Below are 18,013 nucleotides of genomic sequence, written 5' to 3'. Positions count from 1 at the left end.
ACAAACTGAAGCGTCATTGTGCCGCTCTTTAGTCTTGTCGAAGAATAAACTTGTTCACCACAAGAGGAGTGTGTTTGAGTAAATCTCATCTAATGTCTGAATGTAAATGTCACTGTCAAAGGGTCCCGTCCCTGCCGGTTAATTGAGAGCTTCGGAGCTGTTCTGTAGACGTCAGGTAAATATGCAGCGGTTATATGAGATGGCACCATGGCTATGAAGGAGAAAAGTAAACTGAGACCAACCAAAGAGCTCAGACTAGATGTCCAATTTTCTTCCCTTGAAGCTGTGGCAACTGGCAAGACATACAAATTCTGCTGCTCATGTGCAGTGTTTGTTTTTCATGCTGCTCATCTCATGATTTGTTAGTACACTGGAGAAAGGCTTTACAACCAGTTTATGTCTATTTGTAGTAATTCATGCAATGGAAATATTTGCAGAGATCTTAAAATATGAATGAAGATCAGTATCAGTCTCTATTTTAAAATATAGCTCATCATGTGTGATGCATTATGATTGCAAATAATTTTCATTTGCAAGCCTTAATTGCCACAGACAGTTACCCTCACTCACTCTCTACCTCACACTCTTTTTAGGTTGGCGAGGGCTTTGCCTCGCTGCCCTGGATCAGAGCGTTGCTTGAGGATTAAAGTCACTTTCTAAGCGTTTGCCTCCAATCCAGCAACACAGCTATCACAGCCTCATGATCACACTATCAAAGCCTATGCCCATGCCACAGCTGAAGCCTGTCCCAGCCCTTTTTAAAAATGTTCACAGCTCGGCAAAATCATTAAAGAACCCCCCCCCCCCAGACACATTTAAAAGCTTAATTGTGTCCCATTGCCCCGGGTGTACCTGATGGTCCCACCTATGGGGAGGCTGGGTGACGCCGTCTACGCAGATCTGGGACAGGAGTGCACGACAGCATGCTCGCACGCTGCCCGTGCGCTGACAGAGGAATTGTGAGTTTTCTCAGCTCATTAGGATTCTGCAGCGGCCACCGAGTCAGACTGAGATGAGAAGAAGTGATGAGAGGAGAGGCAGTGGAGGGCCAGAAATAGATCAAAACCAAACTGGAGTCCAAAAGTACTGGTGGGCACGTGGAGGGGAAGAATGTTGGCCCTGTAAGGCTGGACATGCTAAATGGAGCCGTCTGACTGGATTACAGATAGAGAGGCACCCAGGAGAATGATAGCAATATAGTGAATGAGCACGCTGGCTAATGATAGGAAGTATTTAGGAATGATGATAACAGTAAGAAGGGGTCTTGGTTGTGATTGGGAAGGATGGAGATTATAGAGACCCTCAAGCTTTTTCTCGGCTCGCTCCCTTCTCTTTCACTCGTCTCTCTCCTTCCCCCTGTTATCTCCCTTTAGTTTTGCTGCTCTGACTGCGATTAGAAGAGAGATAAGAGGCTCATGATTCTTCTATTTTCTACCCCATTAGTCTGACTCACTTCACGCGGTTGGTTTGTGTCAGTGGCCGAGTGGCTGTGCGTCCTTTCGCTTTCATCATCTTCCTTTTGCTTTTCAAGGTCTCTTAACTCCACATTTGAAAACTGCAGGTAGAGCTTTGCCAAAATTGAAAGCGTTTAATTTTCTGGATTTTCTGTGATGCGTTTGATTGGTAATAACAAGGTCATTAGCAGATTTCTCTCTATGAGTTGAGCTTGTTCCACTTTCTGTCATAATGATTTATCAAGGGAAACGGCGTAGTGTGACTTGTGCACCCCAGTATCCCAGTAAGATAATCAAAGCTTCCTGAAAATATGACCCTCAGTTCACCACTGTCCCACTCCGTCCCTCTGCTGGCCTCCTCCTCTCTTCAAACACACCATTAGCACTGCACTGGCTGGTCTGGAGCTGTGTGGATGGATGACATTTAAGAAACATCGCCTTTAGTCATTCCTCTTCTTCATCCTCCTTGTCGGTTAACCTTTCTCTCCCCCTATTTTCTTCCCTTTGCATTCTCATTTCTCACCACTCTCTTTCTCTCATTTGCTGTCCTTTCCTCCGGTCCCCCTGTGACTTGCAGTTTCATTCAGGCAATATTTTTTTGTCCCACCCCCACCCACCCCACTCTTTTAGCTCTCCTCTGTCTCTCTCACTCTCTCATATTTCTGCAGATCCATGAGTGGAATGGAAGCAAATAGAGCGAGGCAGTGAGGTAGAACCCACTACCTCATCTGGTAATGAGCCTGGAAAGTTCGCAGTCAAAACTGCCGTCTCCATGGAGACTGAGGTAAAGTCGCCGGTGCTAGCTGCGCCTGGTCTCTTTGAAGGCCTGGGCTAGAGTAAACAATGCCAAGGTCGACACTCCTAGGGGTCCGTTTCTACATCTGTGACCACAACGACACACTGCAGCCTATGAGGATGTTGGGGGAGTTTGTTTTTCTTCTTCACTCAAAAACTTCTGATCCCACTCATTCGGACCACCCTGACCGGGACTTACCACCCAGCTCAGTTTGTGTTTTATTTCGTGCTTGTGAACTCTCTAAACCCCCTTTTGTTTCAGAGCCTCAGATGCAAATCTACATGCCCAGTATAAGTGAACTCGCTTGTGTCTTCCTTTATCGGATGTAGCTTCAAGGTTCACATTAAGTCATATTTTATAGCACTGTGTTGTTGTGTTTTGCTGCGTTATTAAATGCCCTCTTTGTCCTGCTGCAGCCTGTTGTTCTCTCTTGTCTGCTGCCGTGCCCCCCTGGGCCACCTCCATTTATTGTTCAATTTAATTATTAATGTTCTTAATTCCAGACGATGGAACAAAGCTGCTGTGGTGTTTATTTATTTGGTGTTTATGCCTTTGAGCCCTGAGTCATGCACTCTCTTGCTACCACAGTTGCTGCCGTAGAGTCACAAGTCATTACTAGTTGGCTAATTACATGCAGAGGCACCTGCCCACACACAGAGCGCGGGCGGGTGGGTTTGTCACATTTCATTGTCAAGTCTGCATCTCTTAGACTGTGCCCTCGGTGTAAATCTGAGCTTGCAAACGTCATAACATTGTGATCATGATACTTGTGAGCAGTGAATTTCCACTAGAGCATAGATTGAACCAGGGACCTCAGCAGGGATAAACTAACCACCACCACATATCACTTGGAAACCTACGCAATAAGTGTACGACCCTGTGTCTTAGAAATGATGTGCTAGCACAACATAATGAAGTTCTTTTAACAGCATCAGTATGTGAAGCACACACGTACGATATTGTTTAATTCGTGTTTAATTTGCAGTCAAAGGCCTTGGTTAAGCATGAGGACTGTAATGTTGGCCTGTTGGACAAGCAAGCAAAGGATGGGATGTGATTATACTTTTTGCACCCAAGTGTTTTAGTAATTAAGTAATTAGGACTCAGGAGGCCCCTCATCCATCCACTTTCACCTCCGTATGACTCCTGTGTGTCATTATAACGTATTTGCGAATTTGCAGAATCCCCTGCGTTGACATATGGTGACCAAAATGGCATTCAAGCAAAGGTCATATGAATTCCAGATTGGCTACATTTTCAGAAAAAATAAGCATCTTTTAACCAGCAAGTTTCTAAACCACAGCTATTGGGGCTGCCGTTAACTACTGCTCCAATAATAAACATCAGCTATGGAAAAAAAAACTGGAAGGCAAAATTCATAACACTTTCCCATGAAGTCTTATTCATTTGAATTTACCATATGATTTAATCTAAAACCAAACTCTCCTGTATCATAGAAAAGGAAGACAGGTTTCAGTTGTTATGGTAGCTTATATACAGTACTTAACAATTTTTCACTTGTGGGACTGACTAACATCCTCATATTGTTTATAGGCTGTGTAGGCATTTAGCAGCGTGTCTGACCCTCGAGGCTCGTAGTTGCACAGATTCTTGACATTTTGCCCTGTGATGCCGTGTTCATGTATAAATTGTCTGGCTCATATGTGAGTGTCTGATGCTACCCAGGATGCTACAGGGCATATATCTATCCGTTAATTGGGGCGCAGGGCAAACCCAATACAGATGGTATTTGCACTATGTGATGAGAAGGATTTTCTGGGTTTACTGCAATCTGCACTGCAGCGAACGGCACAGAGGAGAGGAGAGGAGGAGAGGAGACAGGAAATTGGAAAAGAGGAATGAAGGAGATGGAAGGCAGGGATGCACAGAGAGGGGAAAGGAGAGTGCAACACAGAGAAATGGATGACATAAAACTGTAAATTTCTACTTTGCCTCTTCTGCATGATTGTACTTAACATTTTTCTAATAGATGCTGATATTTTGTTATAATCTTACTAACATCCACCCTGTTGCCTGGGCGATATATATTTGAGTGAATGATCGCAGTTACATGCTGGGAAAGGACAGCCCAGTCAGGACAAAGGGGTCATTTGTTCACGGCCTCAAATCCAGCTCATCCTATAATTATCACTGAGAAAATCTGCTAGAAACTCATCGGACTTCCTAATGTGCAAAGTTAACTTGATGAACGGCGAGCAATAATGCATCTGTGCCCTCCATCCGTCACCATTAAAACTGAGAGCTAGCCATTGCATCTCAATATAGCTTTATTAGCAGCGGGGTTTCTCAGGAAGATGGAGGGTTCTGCACATTAAACCAGACAAGGAGCCTAAGCATCCGTCATGCTGAAAAGGAACAGCCACTCTACTGTAAACTTTGTGAATGACCATCAGCTGTGAGTGTTTACTTGGACTGGTGAGTGGATCATAACTTCATAAATAGCAGCTGCAGATGCTGGAGCACATCGTCTCTTCCCACATATTTATTTATAGACTAGTACCAACTTCAGATGTTCTTTGATATTGTCTATCTTCACCAGAATCCACAGTGGCACATCATTTTGCTCTCAGCTTCACCGCATTTATAATTTACACTTGGAAAACAAGACTCCTAGGATGCGTGGTTCAACCTGCACATCCCACATCTCTCCACATTTTCATCATAGTTCACACTGTTCTTTCACATCCCAGAAGATTTCCATATAGGACGTTTGTGATGAACCAAACAATAATGTTCCCCCCCTGACTCACACATGCAGCCCTAAAGAGCATCTCAGTTTGTCATCCAGGGTGATCTTTCTATTCCTTTCAGCGCAGACAGCGGAGAGGATGAATGCTTTTCCATTTGACAGCCTTGTCTTCTTTTCACAGCTTTTCAAGATTCTGCACATATGTGAATTCCCTTGTTACCGTCAGGAGCTGTAATGTCAAAATATACCGCAAACAGACCGAGCTGTAGTTTACAGTGTGTGCAGGAATCTGAGGGGGATCGACTGTGAGTGCCCTATCTGCAGGGAGAAGCTATTAAATGCAGCAATGGTCCACAGTGAGCTGGGGAGACATGTTGAGACAAAACACCAGTGTGTGGTGGTGCAGTGCTGTGTGGGGAAAACAACTGCTATGAAGGAGGAAGTGCCATATTTTTATAAAGTTTGTGAACCTCCACTTTATCCGGCTCTGTGATCTGTTGTTAACAGCATATTGATGAAGATAGCACATTCTGTCTTTTGATACGGGGCGGGGATTTTACCAAGGCCACAGGAGTTTTACTGCTCAAACTTCATGTGATCGCGCATTTTAATAGTGATTTTTCATTTTCATTTCCTTTTTCTTTCATTTAGGTCTTGGTAAAATGAATGAATAAATAAACAAAACATCTGGCCAAAAGGGTAACAAACAACAAAACGTTCATCACCCACCTGGGGCCACATGAGCTGCACCTGAAGATTACAAGTTTGAAAATGAAAAACCGCAGATTTAGAAACACATAAGCTCACCAAACATCCATAACCTGCTCCTCAATTTTCCTTGAGGCTATAGCTCACAGCCCCATTACCCACTGTTAGCCTAACACTCCTGATCTCTGATTGAACCGTCAGTGGTTGTTGCATTGTGGGTAATAAAGCTGCCAGGTTTTGAGATGGAGGAAGAGTGAGTGGAATAAAAAAACTAAACCGTCCCTCATTAGTCTGACATTGAACAGAGCTTTGTGATTTAATTAGGGCACAAGTGTGATTAAGACTGAAATGCTTCGTTGTTCTTTAAAATCAATACAATTAATGAATACTTTTTTTTTTATTTGTGCACATAAATATATATGACTACAAGTGTTTCTGTTTCTTTTTGAAAGCAGTAACATCGTCCAACCCCTAGAAGAAGGTTCTCTATATTATAGAGCAGACAACATAATACTTATTAATACTTGTGACAAATAATATAAATAAATCAGGAAAATCTAACAAAAAAAACAACAAGAATGCTGCATCACTGGCCAAAAAATCAAACAATGTTGTTATGACTGTAGGAAAGGCAAAAATATCAGGGGGGAAATAATTGTAATTTCTGGGGGGAAAAATAAATAAATAAAACCGTTTCATTATTGGTTACTATTTTAGTTATATCTTTATTGAAAAAGCTTTTCTATCACAGGTACAGGCGGTGCATCTATTTTGGATAATAGAGGACCATTTGCATGGTTTTCTATTTCATTGAGAGTCAGCTGACCTTTAAGCTATTGTTGAGGGAATAAACAAAACTGTTTTGATTTTTCTGGTTTTAGAAATGAAGATTTTTCTTCAGAGCTCTGAGGCCGCTATTCAAGAGAGACACACGAGTGCTGAAATCTCAATTAGCACTTCAGCAAGATGTTCCATTTCATCTTAACTGGAAAATCTATAAATGAACTGGTGATATTACTTGCTGTTAATATTTATATTTGTGTGTATGATCCTGAAATTCTCCCAAATTAAATACTATTCTCCCCCCAGCCCAAACTCTCTCAGAAGAGAAGGCTGCAGAGTTGCAGAAGGAGCCCAATCACACCTCGCTTTCTCTCTCAACGCACAAACATGATGGATCGCAAAACAGCCAGTGTCTAGAAAAACAATGCCGGCATTTATGCTCCTAGCTGCCCACTGTTCTTTTCTGTCGGCCGAGGCATAAATCTCAGTCAAGGCATACAGAGCACTTCCTCTAAGAGGGGTGAAGGGTGTTATTTGTTTCACTTTGTGGGGAGTCCACAGGAGGTGGGTGGTAGTATGTTTTGGGAAGATTTTAGAAAGAGAAATACACTGAATACATAGAGTTAGTGAGGTAGTGTTGTGACTCTGACTGGCAGGCCTCAGGAGTGTGCAAGCTTAGGTGGTGTGTGTGTGTGTGTGTGTGTGTGTGTGTGTGAGAGAGTGTGTGAGACATTTTACTCATGGTGAAAGAACACACATGCTGTGTATATACAGCATGTGTGTCTGTATATATACAATAGTCTTTTCATACACTTTGAAAGGATGAATGATCACTGTTCTGTACAACAGGAGAGTGGTGCATTGTAATGCCTCAAATCAGATGGCGTGTCATTTTTAGTTCTCTTCACATTCACACACACTTTCTTTCTTTTTTAACTTTCTCACACAAACACACACAAACACACTCACATACATACGTATTGGCAGATAAATAAGGTAACTGGGGATTGGTTCAACCACAACAACAGCTGCTCATGTCTGGCCACCGCCATCTTAGCCAGCAGCCAGCCATGCAGTCTGTGGACCAGAAGACACAGTTTATTGGCAGAGTCTAAAAGCATGTGCTGTGTTTGTACCCAACACACAGAGAAGTTCTTTTACATCACATAACATGCACATCAGGGGCTCTGAATGGTTTATTTAGCAGAGGATTGTGAATGTATGTGTTAACAGTCAGTTCATGGTACAACACACAAAGCAGTGCTCCGACACATGGGTAATAATGTAAGTTAGAAAACATACTGTAGCATGACAGTGGGAAAATTAACTGTTATGTTCAAAAACTACAGTACATTATTGTTTGTCATTGTTTTTCCTCATAGATTTAGTTTGAAGAGAAGAATGGAGCGTGAAGTCAAATATTCTTCATCCCCTGTGGGACATGAAACCACAATGAGCTCCCTCCCCCTCAAAAGAGTGTAGAGATGTCCAGAACAAGTTGGACTAACACTCGCCAAACTTCCTGGGGCGGTAGAAAAGTGAATGGAAGCTGCTGTTAAGTCACATTACACAGTATGAGGAGCTGTTTAAAGGCAGCATGAAAGTCAGTGCAAAGTCAGTGGATGTAAATTTGCAGGCATGAAGGCTTGAGGTGAAAATTAGGATGAAACAGAATCTACTTAACATGTACAAATTAGCTGCTATCTTGATTAACCCAGTTGGAAGCAAATTAACATTTACTTGTTACTGATACAAGTATCTTTGCATGTTTGCATCTCAAAATATAATTCTACTACTACATATGTGCTTGCACTAGTAGTATGTGTTTAGTTACTTTAAATCTGCTTCCACTTTTTTTTGTAAATGTTATATTTATGTATTGTCTGTCTGCCTGCAGCTAATTGTTGTATGATGTCTGTCTGAAACAGGTCTCTCTTGGAAAGAGACCCCGTGTCTCAATGATTAAAAAAATATATATTCAGGGTGAAATTCAACATTTAGAAGAGTAAGCATTTTGAAAATCCACTCTCTGTGCTATTTCTCCTTTCAATCACCATGTAAACAACCAATCACCTAACAACGGGAGATGTTTGAAATAAGGATGAGACCGTCTCACTGATCTGAATTTTTTATGGCCTCGGCTTTATGAGGAGGGACAGGTCGGGAAATATAATATGGCACTAATTCTCCTGCTTTCGCCACTTTTTAAGGGACATCATTGCCCTACTAGATTCACCAGGGGGTTGGGGGTTGGGGGACGGGGGGGGAGTCACCATCATTGACTAGAGGATTCATAAGATGTGCTGTGACATTTAAGGAAGCTCAGATATGCTCCAAATGACCTCTACTTAAAGCACAATCTCTGTCCTGGGAGTGCTGCGTTTGTCTCCTTGTGTGGCTGTGTGTGTGTGTGTGTGTGTGTCCCGTCGATCAGGGCGTGTCTTCAGATGGTCATCAGGGGGCCAATGAGAGAATGCCTGGAATGGAGACGCACATATACACACGCCCACACACTCAGGCTCACAGACACACTCACACACAGATTAACGGGGTAAGCTGTGCCGCTCATCTGGGATAAATGCGGTCAGAGAGGGGAACAGCTGAGCAAACAGCCCTGGCAAGAGGCAGAAAGCAGAGAGGAGAGGGAGAGAGGGAAGCAGGGATGACGGACTATTCATCCCGGCGCAGTGTTGGCGACCGGCTGCCACGTTGGATATGCATCAGCCCTGAACCTGGGAGAATGGGGACCAGCGGAGGTACTGACTACCAGACACACACATATACTTCACTCAACTGCCAACATGTTGTTCTTCCTCCTGGGGCAAACTGCAGTGGGAGTGTGAATACTAAGGGCAAATTTGTTTCAGTTTGCCACTGAACAAAGAAATGAATGGGACCTCTGGGAAATCCTAAACCTGGTCATCGGTACAAATCAGCTGGACCTGTTATTCACATTTTTTTAATGAAGAAAAAGTGAAACCATGAAACACAAGTGACATATGGAGAAGAAAAAAACCCTTTTCACTTTTACATCTAAGTCTTAAACACAGGTGACATGATTTGCAGAGCACCAGATGTGGCACAGGGGTTAAGAGAGGAGTCATGTTTCAGCTAAAACAGAAGCAGGGGTATTAGAGTGGGACATGCACCCTTGTTGTACAGCACATTATGAGGCCAGATGGCCTGATGCTGATAGTCAGTTATGAACCAATGAAACCGGTGTCATTAGGCTAGATAACGATGATCTGCCACATTAATCCCCACCACTTTGTCCGGCTGAGGGGAAACACAGTAACACTTTTAAGTTGCTGTATCCTAATTGGCTGGGGTGCTGCTTGATTCTAAGTTTGATCTTGAATTGTGGGATTACATTCAGGAGTGTTTTTTTATGTTATGAGACATCTGCAAGGGCAGATGTGCATTGACACAGGAAGTGAGGATTAATTGTATCATATACAACCTAAGTCAACACCACATTAGCCTGTCTCGTATCTATCCACAAAGAAAAGTCAACACTAAAAGGTGCAATTAAGATTTCAAACTGAATTGTGACACATTAAATCCACTTTGGTCTCAGGGCTTTCAGAGGTTATCATCTTCTAGACCCATTTTGTTGCTCAACTCACTTAACTTGGACAACACTAAAGTCTTCTTTTCAGTGTCGTTGCAGGCTTTAGGGATCCCACAGTCTCATTTAAGGCACACTGACATTTCTAGGACGGGCTTGTTGTCGCTGAACATGCTGTGCAAAAAAAATACATGAGGCAAAAAAAAAAAAAAAAACTTTGTCAAAAGAATCTCTGCTTGAAAAAAACATGTATCAAATGAAATATCGGCTTGAGTGTCTAGAGACATCATGATCATTTTTTTCTTAACTTTTGACATGTGAAGAGTTTGTTTTTGTCTGCTTCTCTGCATTGTGCACTTTCATATTACCAAAACGGTTTGACGTCCCACAAACAGTTGTTTGGGTTTGAATGGAGTATGATATACAAAGACAGTGCATATAGAGCGTCTCTTGGGCCAGACAGACACCAGGGAGGTTTGCAACTACTTTCTAAGCAGCAGGCTGCAGGATGGTTTCTTGTTGGTAGTTTCAGTCTTATGTTTTTACAGTATCTTCTTAGTATTTAAGTTCTGCATACTTGCACAGGGAAATGCCTGCATGCTTGTAAGTAATTAACAATGTATTAATTTATTTAGTCATGAAAAATAGGTCTGCAACTTAAAATTATTTCTGCTGTTTTGTCTTAGGAGGGGTGGGGGTGTCTTCAATTTTGCTTCAAAGTTTATGTAGTACAGTGTGAAGAGCGTTCAGCATCCTATTGCTTTTTTTTTTTGGTGTGTGGAGAGTGACAACAATCAGGAGCAGCAGCATCTGTCTCTGTCAGAGATGCTGCTTCGACAAAAACAGCTGATAACTCTGTCTTGTTTTATCACACTCACTTAATATGAAAATGTAAAATGAAGAGCACAACATAGAAAGTACACAAATTTGAAAGTCCTGAACAGATGGTTTGCTCAACAGTGCAGATCAGAGGAAGCTGGATGTGTGTGTGTGCACAGATGGTTGTCCATATCTGTTTGCACATGTGCTTTTGTATTTTGTATTATCTAGTGAGTGTGTATATATATAAGAGCGTGCGTGTAAATATGTAGTAACACTAGACAGCCCTGTGTCCTCCTTCCTGTGGCAGCGGCAGCCCTCTTGTCTTGAGGCGTCACCTCAACAGATTGGGTGAGCAGCTGATGGCCGTTATCAAATTCCCATTGCTTCTCAGCCGGTCTCTTTACCATTCATATCTAAAGTGCAACCCTCCTGCCAGTGTCCCGGGGGTTCTCCCAGTTAAACCAAGGTTAAATCAAATCAATTGCCACGTCCACACGATTAGGCCTTACCAAATTGTTAATTATCCAGCGCATGGGGGAGTTGATAAAAGCGATGGGCAATAAGAAAGTGGCATGGGGATAGGGGCACATTGATGGAGTCCTGCATCAGAGTGCTTCATTATACAGTTGTGGTTATGTTCATTCTCTTGTCCCTGGTTATCAAATGTGAAGATTTGTTCATTTTTATCTTCATAAAATGAAATGTAGTTTTTTTTGGAATTTAACATCACCTAGGGTTACAGTACATGATTGTGCATGCAAAACAAAAAGGTCAAAAGAGTAAAACAAATTTGACTTATCTCGATTGTAAATAAAGTTGGCTTGGCAACAGGCCATGAACACAGCTGTGGTTGTTCTCATCCCTTTTCACTAAACCAACTGCTTTCATCACTTTGAAAGTCTTTCATGCACTCAATAAGCACTATGCTTTAGGTCAACCAATATAACAGTAATGTCAGACCCAAAACTAATAATGTAAAAGTCTTTTTTTTTCTTCTTTTGACCTAAAAGTGAGTCATTTGAAATTTAGCTCCGGTGTCTGAGCTTTCCTTCTGTTGCTCTGCCAGAAAATGGCTTTGTCAGGCTATTTTAGCTGAGGCTTCAAAGATTACATTTCCCCAGATTTGCTATTCTGGGAGTAAAATGGCCTTTGCGGTGTAACAGGCTTCTGATGGGAAATGCTCCTGAAGGGAGAGGGAGCCCTGGGTCACTGTGACTCTTCGGCTTGTTGAGATACTAAGAGTCTCTCCTGCGGTTCAGCATTCAAAGCCCTGCATCAGCTGTGAGATTTGAACACGGAGACGACTATACAGTACATCCAGACACAAATGTACACGCTCACTATTTTATTTAGATAAACCTGCTGTTTAATCTTGTCTCTGCAATGGAGATTTAAAGATGAACTGCTCATGTCCTTAACTTTGGTCATATTCTTGGTAGTGAGCTTAATCTGCACACACTCAGCTCCGCATAATCTCAAGAACTTTCTTTAATCCGCGGACGTCTGCGAGCTCTCACTATAAGCCTCTGGGAAGCCACAATTTGCATGTGTGTTTTGTGCATATGTGATTTTGTGCATGTTTTCATGCATTGCTTTGACTCTATGCATTTGTATCTGGCTAGGCTTTTCACACCACTCAACAACTCTAATGATTATAAGACCATGTTAACACGTAAATGCAAATGGCCAAAACCGGATACCTTTATATGTGTTTGGGCCTATCATCCGAACCTAAAGTGTGTTTTTGGTCCATACAAAACAGATATTTTCTCAAAAACTCTGTCTGGGCTGTAGACTTTTCAAAACGCTGTTTGTGTGGAGATGGAAAAGGAACACAGAGTTTTGGTTTCAAAACGGGGGGGGCTGCTGCTTGCTCAGACACTGGCAAGCTCCTGGCGCCAGGCAGCATGTTGCTTGATGTGCATCTACATTGAAAGTAATGGACTTGTGCTTGCGCTACATCTGAACGGCCCATTACAACACAAAGTATGACGGTAGTTATGGATATAGTAAACAAAGATCAGACCAAAAGTACGCTTTAGTACTTCTATACTATACTTTGATTGGTCAATGCGTTTTTAAATCTTTTATCATCGTCTGTTGGTGTGGCAATGCATGGCGTTTTTATTGTGTTTTTGCGTTCACACTTTTTTTTTTAAACGTGTTTGTGTGGATGCAATTTTTTTTTCTGAATGGAGGAGGGAAAAACTCAAAGACCATTTGCAAAAGTACACGGGTACGTGTATGTGCTTAATCTGGGAGTGACAGGTCTCATACAAGCCCCATGCATTATTTAACTAATGGCCAAGTGGCAGATGCTGGAGTGCTTGAACTGAGACCAGTGTCCCAGTGGGCAAAGGCGATCCTCCTCCCCTCTGTAGTCACATCATTTCTTTTCTTTCATCTGGTCAGTGAGCTCACTGTGGTTTTTGTGGGTATCATCCCAGTGGTTAATGCAGCCTCCCAGAGGCTTGTGTTCGAAAGCTTGCAGCCACCCACAGTTTTAAGTGCTAATATCTGCACCATGAGTGCAGAAATGTAGTTTTTATTCCAAGATAACACAAGCTGTGTTCACAGTTCTATTTTGCCTCCATATTAAAACAGTACTTTAGATTGGTCATTTAATAACAGAGAAACTGCATCTGTATACTGCTGGTGACCCCTTCTCAAAGCCCAATGAAAAGAAGTGATATTTACTACAATTTCATGTCAGTTGTTAGCTGATTACCAGTCACGGCAGTGAGGCTGCATAGTTTTCAACTTGTGGGTCTATTTGTGTGTGTGAGTGTGTGTCAACTGGAAGAACCAGAGGATTGATTTAGTATGTGATGTTATCTGTGGACAGCTGTGGCTACAGGGTCACTGTGCCAGATGCACTCATGAAATGTGTGTGGTTAATATATATATTAAAAAAACCTGTTCTTATGATGAAGATAAATAAAAATGTATGTGGCTACTATGACATCCCGACAGGTTTTTGAAGTCTGGTTTTGAAACCCAGAGTGAGCTGCTCTGCTTTCACTATTTTGAACCAGTGCCACTGTAATGGCTTCACTTTCTAGCATCAGAGGTTGCCTGCTGGGTCGATCACACCCACCTCTAACTCTACCTCCATTACAATCCCAACCACACATCTGTAAAGTTTTTTTTTATTATATCTTGCACAGTTGTGACAAATACCAATACATAGAGGTTAAATTGGGCAAGAAAGATTCAGAGGGTTAATTATAAACAACCCTCCTACTCATGGCCTCAGAGCATCAACGTGTAGATGGTTGCTCGGTTATCTTACAGTTGACTATGACAATAGTTGTTATTTGCACTCTTACTCATTTGTGAATTATTTTTTTGCCACACGCTGTATGTCTGACCATGCCCCAATTAAGACAAGATAATGTAAGCTAAGTCCCAAGATGGGGAAATTTCCATTATTACAGCTGCAGACATCAGTGAAAAGAATAAAAACCACTAAATGATAAACACAAAGCAATAAAAAACAATATTTGTAAAAAAAAAAAAAAAACCATACAGTCCAGTAATGAGTGGTAGCCTATATACAGTACAGAGAAGTGGTGACATTATGTACAGAGACCAACCGCCTGACACTAGATTTGTGGGTTTGGGTTAGAGGCAGTATGGAAGTAGATGATTCAAAGCAAATTAGGTAAAGATAATTAAGGAGGTTATCAATCTAACCTCTCTCTTGTTATGCTGTAGCATAAATAAGGCTCTAAATTGTATGTCACTATCTTTCATACATACTGTAGTGCTTTGTGGCAAAAAAAAAAAAAAAGCGTGAAGTATCTGTCCAACATTAAACCAGCTGAGGCCCAAGCTTGGACTGTAATGATGCTAATTGCAGTCATTAGCTTGGCTTTAGGGGAGCGGCTCAGATGTTGTTTGGACATGGACGTTCATAGTGACACATTGTGTTGTATTGTGTAGTATCATCCAAAGCTAACTGGAGCACCATAGAGTGCTGGCTGGTGTAATTGGGAGATGTTAATTAGTCTATTGGATGGAGCTTGTACCCTCATGAGTATTGCCTTTGTGTGCTGCCCTTTTCTGTGTACAAAGACAACCTAATGCTTATGTGTGTGTGTGTGAGTGTGTGTGTGAGAGAGAGAGAGAGGAACCGAGAAACGTAGGACAGCGTGTGTGAGTGTGTGTCTGTGTTTGTATATATGCATGCAACACTCTTGGGGTGTAGCTAATGAGGCAGTCATTTGTTTAACATAATCACCCACGAGTTTATGCCACCCGCTTCCCCTGGCACAGGGACAAGCCCTATTAAAAAAGGGCGTGTTTGAATCACATTAGCACAGCACCAGCCACCCCCACCTATCTGTCCCCCTCACCCCAACTCCCCATTCACATGCTGAAATGGACCATCAATACACGGCTGCCAATGCGCCAGCCGAGCATTAATGATCCTACCAGTCTCCTCTTGGTTGCCTATGGTAACTTGTACTAAAATATGTTAAACATAGAAAAAAGGTCTGTTTTTTTATATAACACTTAGCATACAGCCAAGTGCTTGAATTGTATGCGGAAGCTGTCAAAAGATGCTTCACATGAATTGCTGCCACACATGGAGGATGAGAGGTTGCGAGATAGTAATGAAGCCAAACATGCTGTTTTTTTTAACAGTTCCTCTGTAAAGCGGAGTGGAAATGAAAACACTTCCTTGCAATTGATGGTGTTCAAATTGTAAATCATCATTGACCTTGATGTTTGTTTCAAGTGTGTGTGTGTGTGTGTGTGTGTGTGTGTGTGTGTGTGTGTGTGTGTGTGTGTGTGTGTGTGTGTGTGTGTGTGTGTGTGTGTGTGTGTGTGTGTGTGTGTGTGTGTGTGTGTGTGTGTGTGTGTGTGTGTGTGTGTGTGTGTGTGTGTGTGTTTTTTAACATAAGAAGTGAGAACAATCATTTCACCAGTGCTGTTTATGTAGGATTCATGATTATTTACATGCTAGAATATTATTTTCTAATAATGGTATTCAGAAATAGACTTGAAGGCCAGTAAATCAGTCAGGCGAGCCGTTTGTAATTTGACAGAAAGCAGTCAATCTGCAAATCAGCTGACAGACGTCCTATCTGATCCTCCAGCTGCCGGCCGTCTACAAGATAACCACCATCTCACGATATGCAGGGAGAGTATCGGCTGCTGCTAATGACAGCAGGCCTTTATCGCTCTTTAGTCTTGGAGTGTAAATACAGGGTTCAACATTTCCAAAGCATGAACATGGCCTGAAGTGTAGATTCTATGTTTTAATAAACACCTCACATCAAAGATAAACATGGATATTTCCGGCTATGTCTTTCCCTCTACTTTAACAAGTGTTTTGTTTTTGATCTATCCTTCATGTTTTACTTTTTAAAAGTAGGAGAAAATTGCACTTGAGGGAAGTACTGTGCAAATTAGGGCCCGAGTGTAACGAATGGCTTAATCAGAGCTTACATGGAGAAGGCTGCAGACATCAGACAATCGCAGGGCAAACGCAGGCGATCGGGAGAAGTTGAGCTGCACATTCAGTGCTATCAAACTCAGATCTTATTAAGTGCCATATAAAACAGGGGGCAGCTAAAAGTGGTTCAGACATGCAGTCACAAGCAGCAGATGAACACGCTCCAATTTTAGACGTCTATATCAACATCTAAGCTTATTTACTTATAGCAAGAGGGCAGCAATCCCCCTCTTTTAGATTCATTGATTATCACAGATATTCAAGTTATGAAACAACAGAAACAGAAAAAATCTGAATGATTATTTTGTTTATTATGTTGTGGAATCGAAGAAATCAAACCAACCAGTACAGTATGTGAGGTTCAGTCTTTGAGATGTCTGTCGGGCTCACTGTATTGGTGCACTGCATATGAACAGATCTTCCTCCTGAATCAGATGGACCATGGCATATTGATGTCCTCCATTGTTTGGAGGCCACAGAGTGCTCAAGATGAACAGCGTGGGGTTTTCTTGAGAGGACGTAGCCTCCAGGAGCATATTATGAGCAGAGGATTGAAGATTACACTGCAGACAGTGATCTCTGGTATCCCTTCTGTACCAGCAGCTCAGATATTTAGCTATGTAATGCAAAAATAGGCCTGTCACTCTGATACTCCTCCATAAAGTTCACTAACTTAACATGCTGTTGTTGTTCAGCAATGTTGTTCAGCCACTTGCTAAAGCTACACAATATCAGACAAGTATTTTTTTTCTTGTCTTCTGAAACATGAAAAGCGGTGTTTTGACTGTGAAGTACTTCTGATGTGGTATCCTTTGAGAAGAAGTCACAAAGAAAGATGTATGAAAAATGGAAAATATGCTGTCACCATCTCTCCTGGATAATGAAAAGGCCTCACAACACAAGAGAAATCCTACTTCAAAAAAATGTGTCTGAAGTCAGAGGGGGGACCTTACCCTCTGCAGGCACAGTCATAAACACTAGCATTTCACATTCTCTAAGATCTGCCTGTTCTCGTCATGAAGGTAGACAGTTGTTTGGAGATTTTGGAGCCGGGTTAGAGCGAAAAAGACGTTTGTGAGAGTTAAACTTGAAGGAATTCTAGTCGTCTGCCTCCTCCTACGATCTGACACTGGTGGAGAGGCGGCAGGAAATGTGATTATTAATCCTCAAGTTAACTGCCTGAGGTGCTGAATTAATGCATGTTGAGTCTAAGTGGGCAGAAAAAAAAAACCTTACAAATGAAATAGACCATTAGAGCATCTGGAAATCCAAGTTAAGCCAAACTTGTGGACAGAAACACGAGGGAAGGAACATTATGTAACCAGATGAGCATCTGGACGTGTTCTTTCTAATTGGAATGATTATTAATGCAGGGGGGCAGGAGGCCAGCTGAGTCCCGTGATTGCCCTTGTGCTGTCTCCTCTGGGAGCCCAACTGTCCCGTAGAGCTGAGGGCCAAATCAATGGCTCTGATTTGGACTGCAGCTGGGTCTTCTCTGTGAACATTATCTCCCCCACCACGGGAAACGCTGCCTGCCTTATTGAAATAAATGACTGTTCGTATTAACAGCTGTAAGTTGCACACCAGAGAGGGAAGCCACGCATCTAAATGTGACACACGGTAAACGTAGTGTAAAAGCGTTAGCTGTCATTTACTGTTTGATGATAATCCATTGGAGAATTTGGGAGGTTGACCTGTTTTGATGGTC

The 18,013-nt window shown here is 42.1% G+C and overlaps 2 protein-coding genes across 10 annotated transcripts in view; one reads left to right on the top strand and one right to left on the bottom strand.

The window, feature by feature from the left end:
- Positions 1-18,013, bottom strand: part of LOC146984468 (chymotrypsin-C-like) — a 246,211-nt gene that overhangs the window by 131,284 nt on the left and 96,914 nt on the right. The gene's annotated exons all lie outside the window — the stretch shown is intronic.
- kazna (kazrin, periplakin interacting protein a) overlaps positions 1-18,013 on the top strand; it is a 181,297-nt gene that overhangs the window by 83,878 nt on the left and 79,406 nt on the right. Inside the window, exon 1 of one of the 9 annotated variants that reach the window (XM_085781579.1) lies at positions 8,952-9,207. The exons of the other annotated variants lie outside the window; for them this stretch is intronic. Within the exon in view, the coding sequence (XP_085637705.1) occupies positions 9,030-9,207 (178 nt within the window). The 5' untranslated portion in view covers positions 8,952-9,029. Of the gene's footprint in view, positions 1-8,951; positions 9,208-18,013 lie in introns of those variants that run through there. 9 annotated transcript variants of the gene reach the window in all.

The sequence above is a fragment of the Trachurus japonicus genome, chromosome 7, assembly GCF_045865225.1.
Source record: "Trachurus japonicus isolate A0001 chromosome 7, Traja_1.0".
Classification (NCBI taxonomy): Eukaryota; Metazoa; Chordata; class Actinopteri; order Carangiformes; family Carangidae; genus Trachurus; species Trachurus japonicus.
This window is presented reverse-complemented; position numbering and strand designations above follow the sequence as displayed.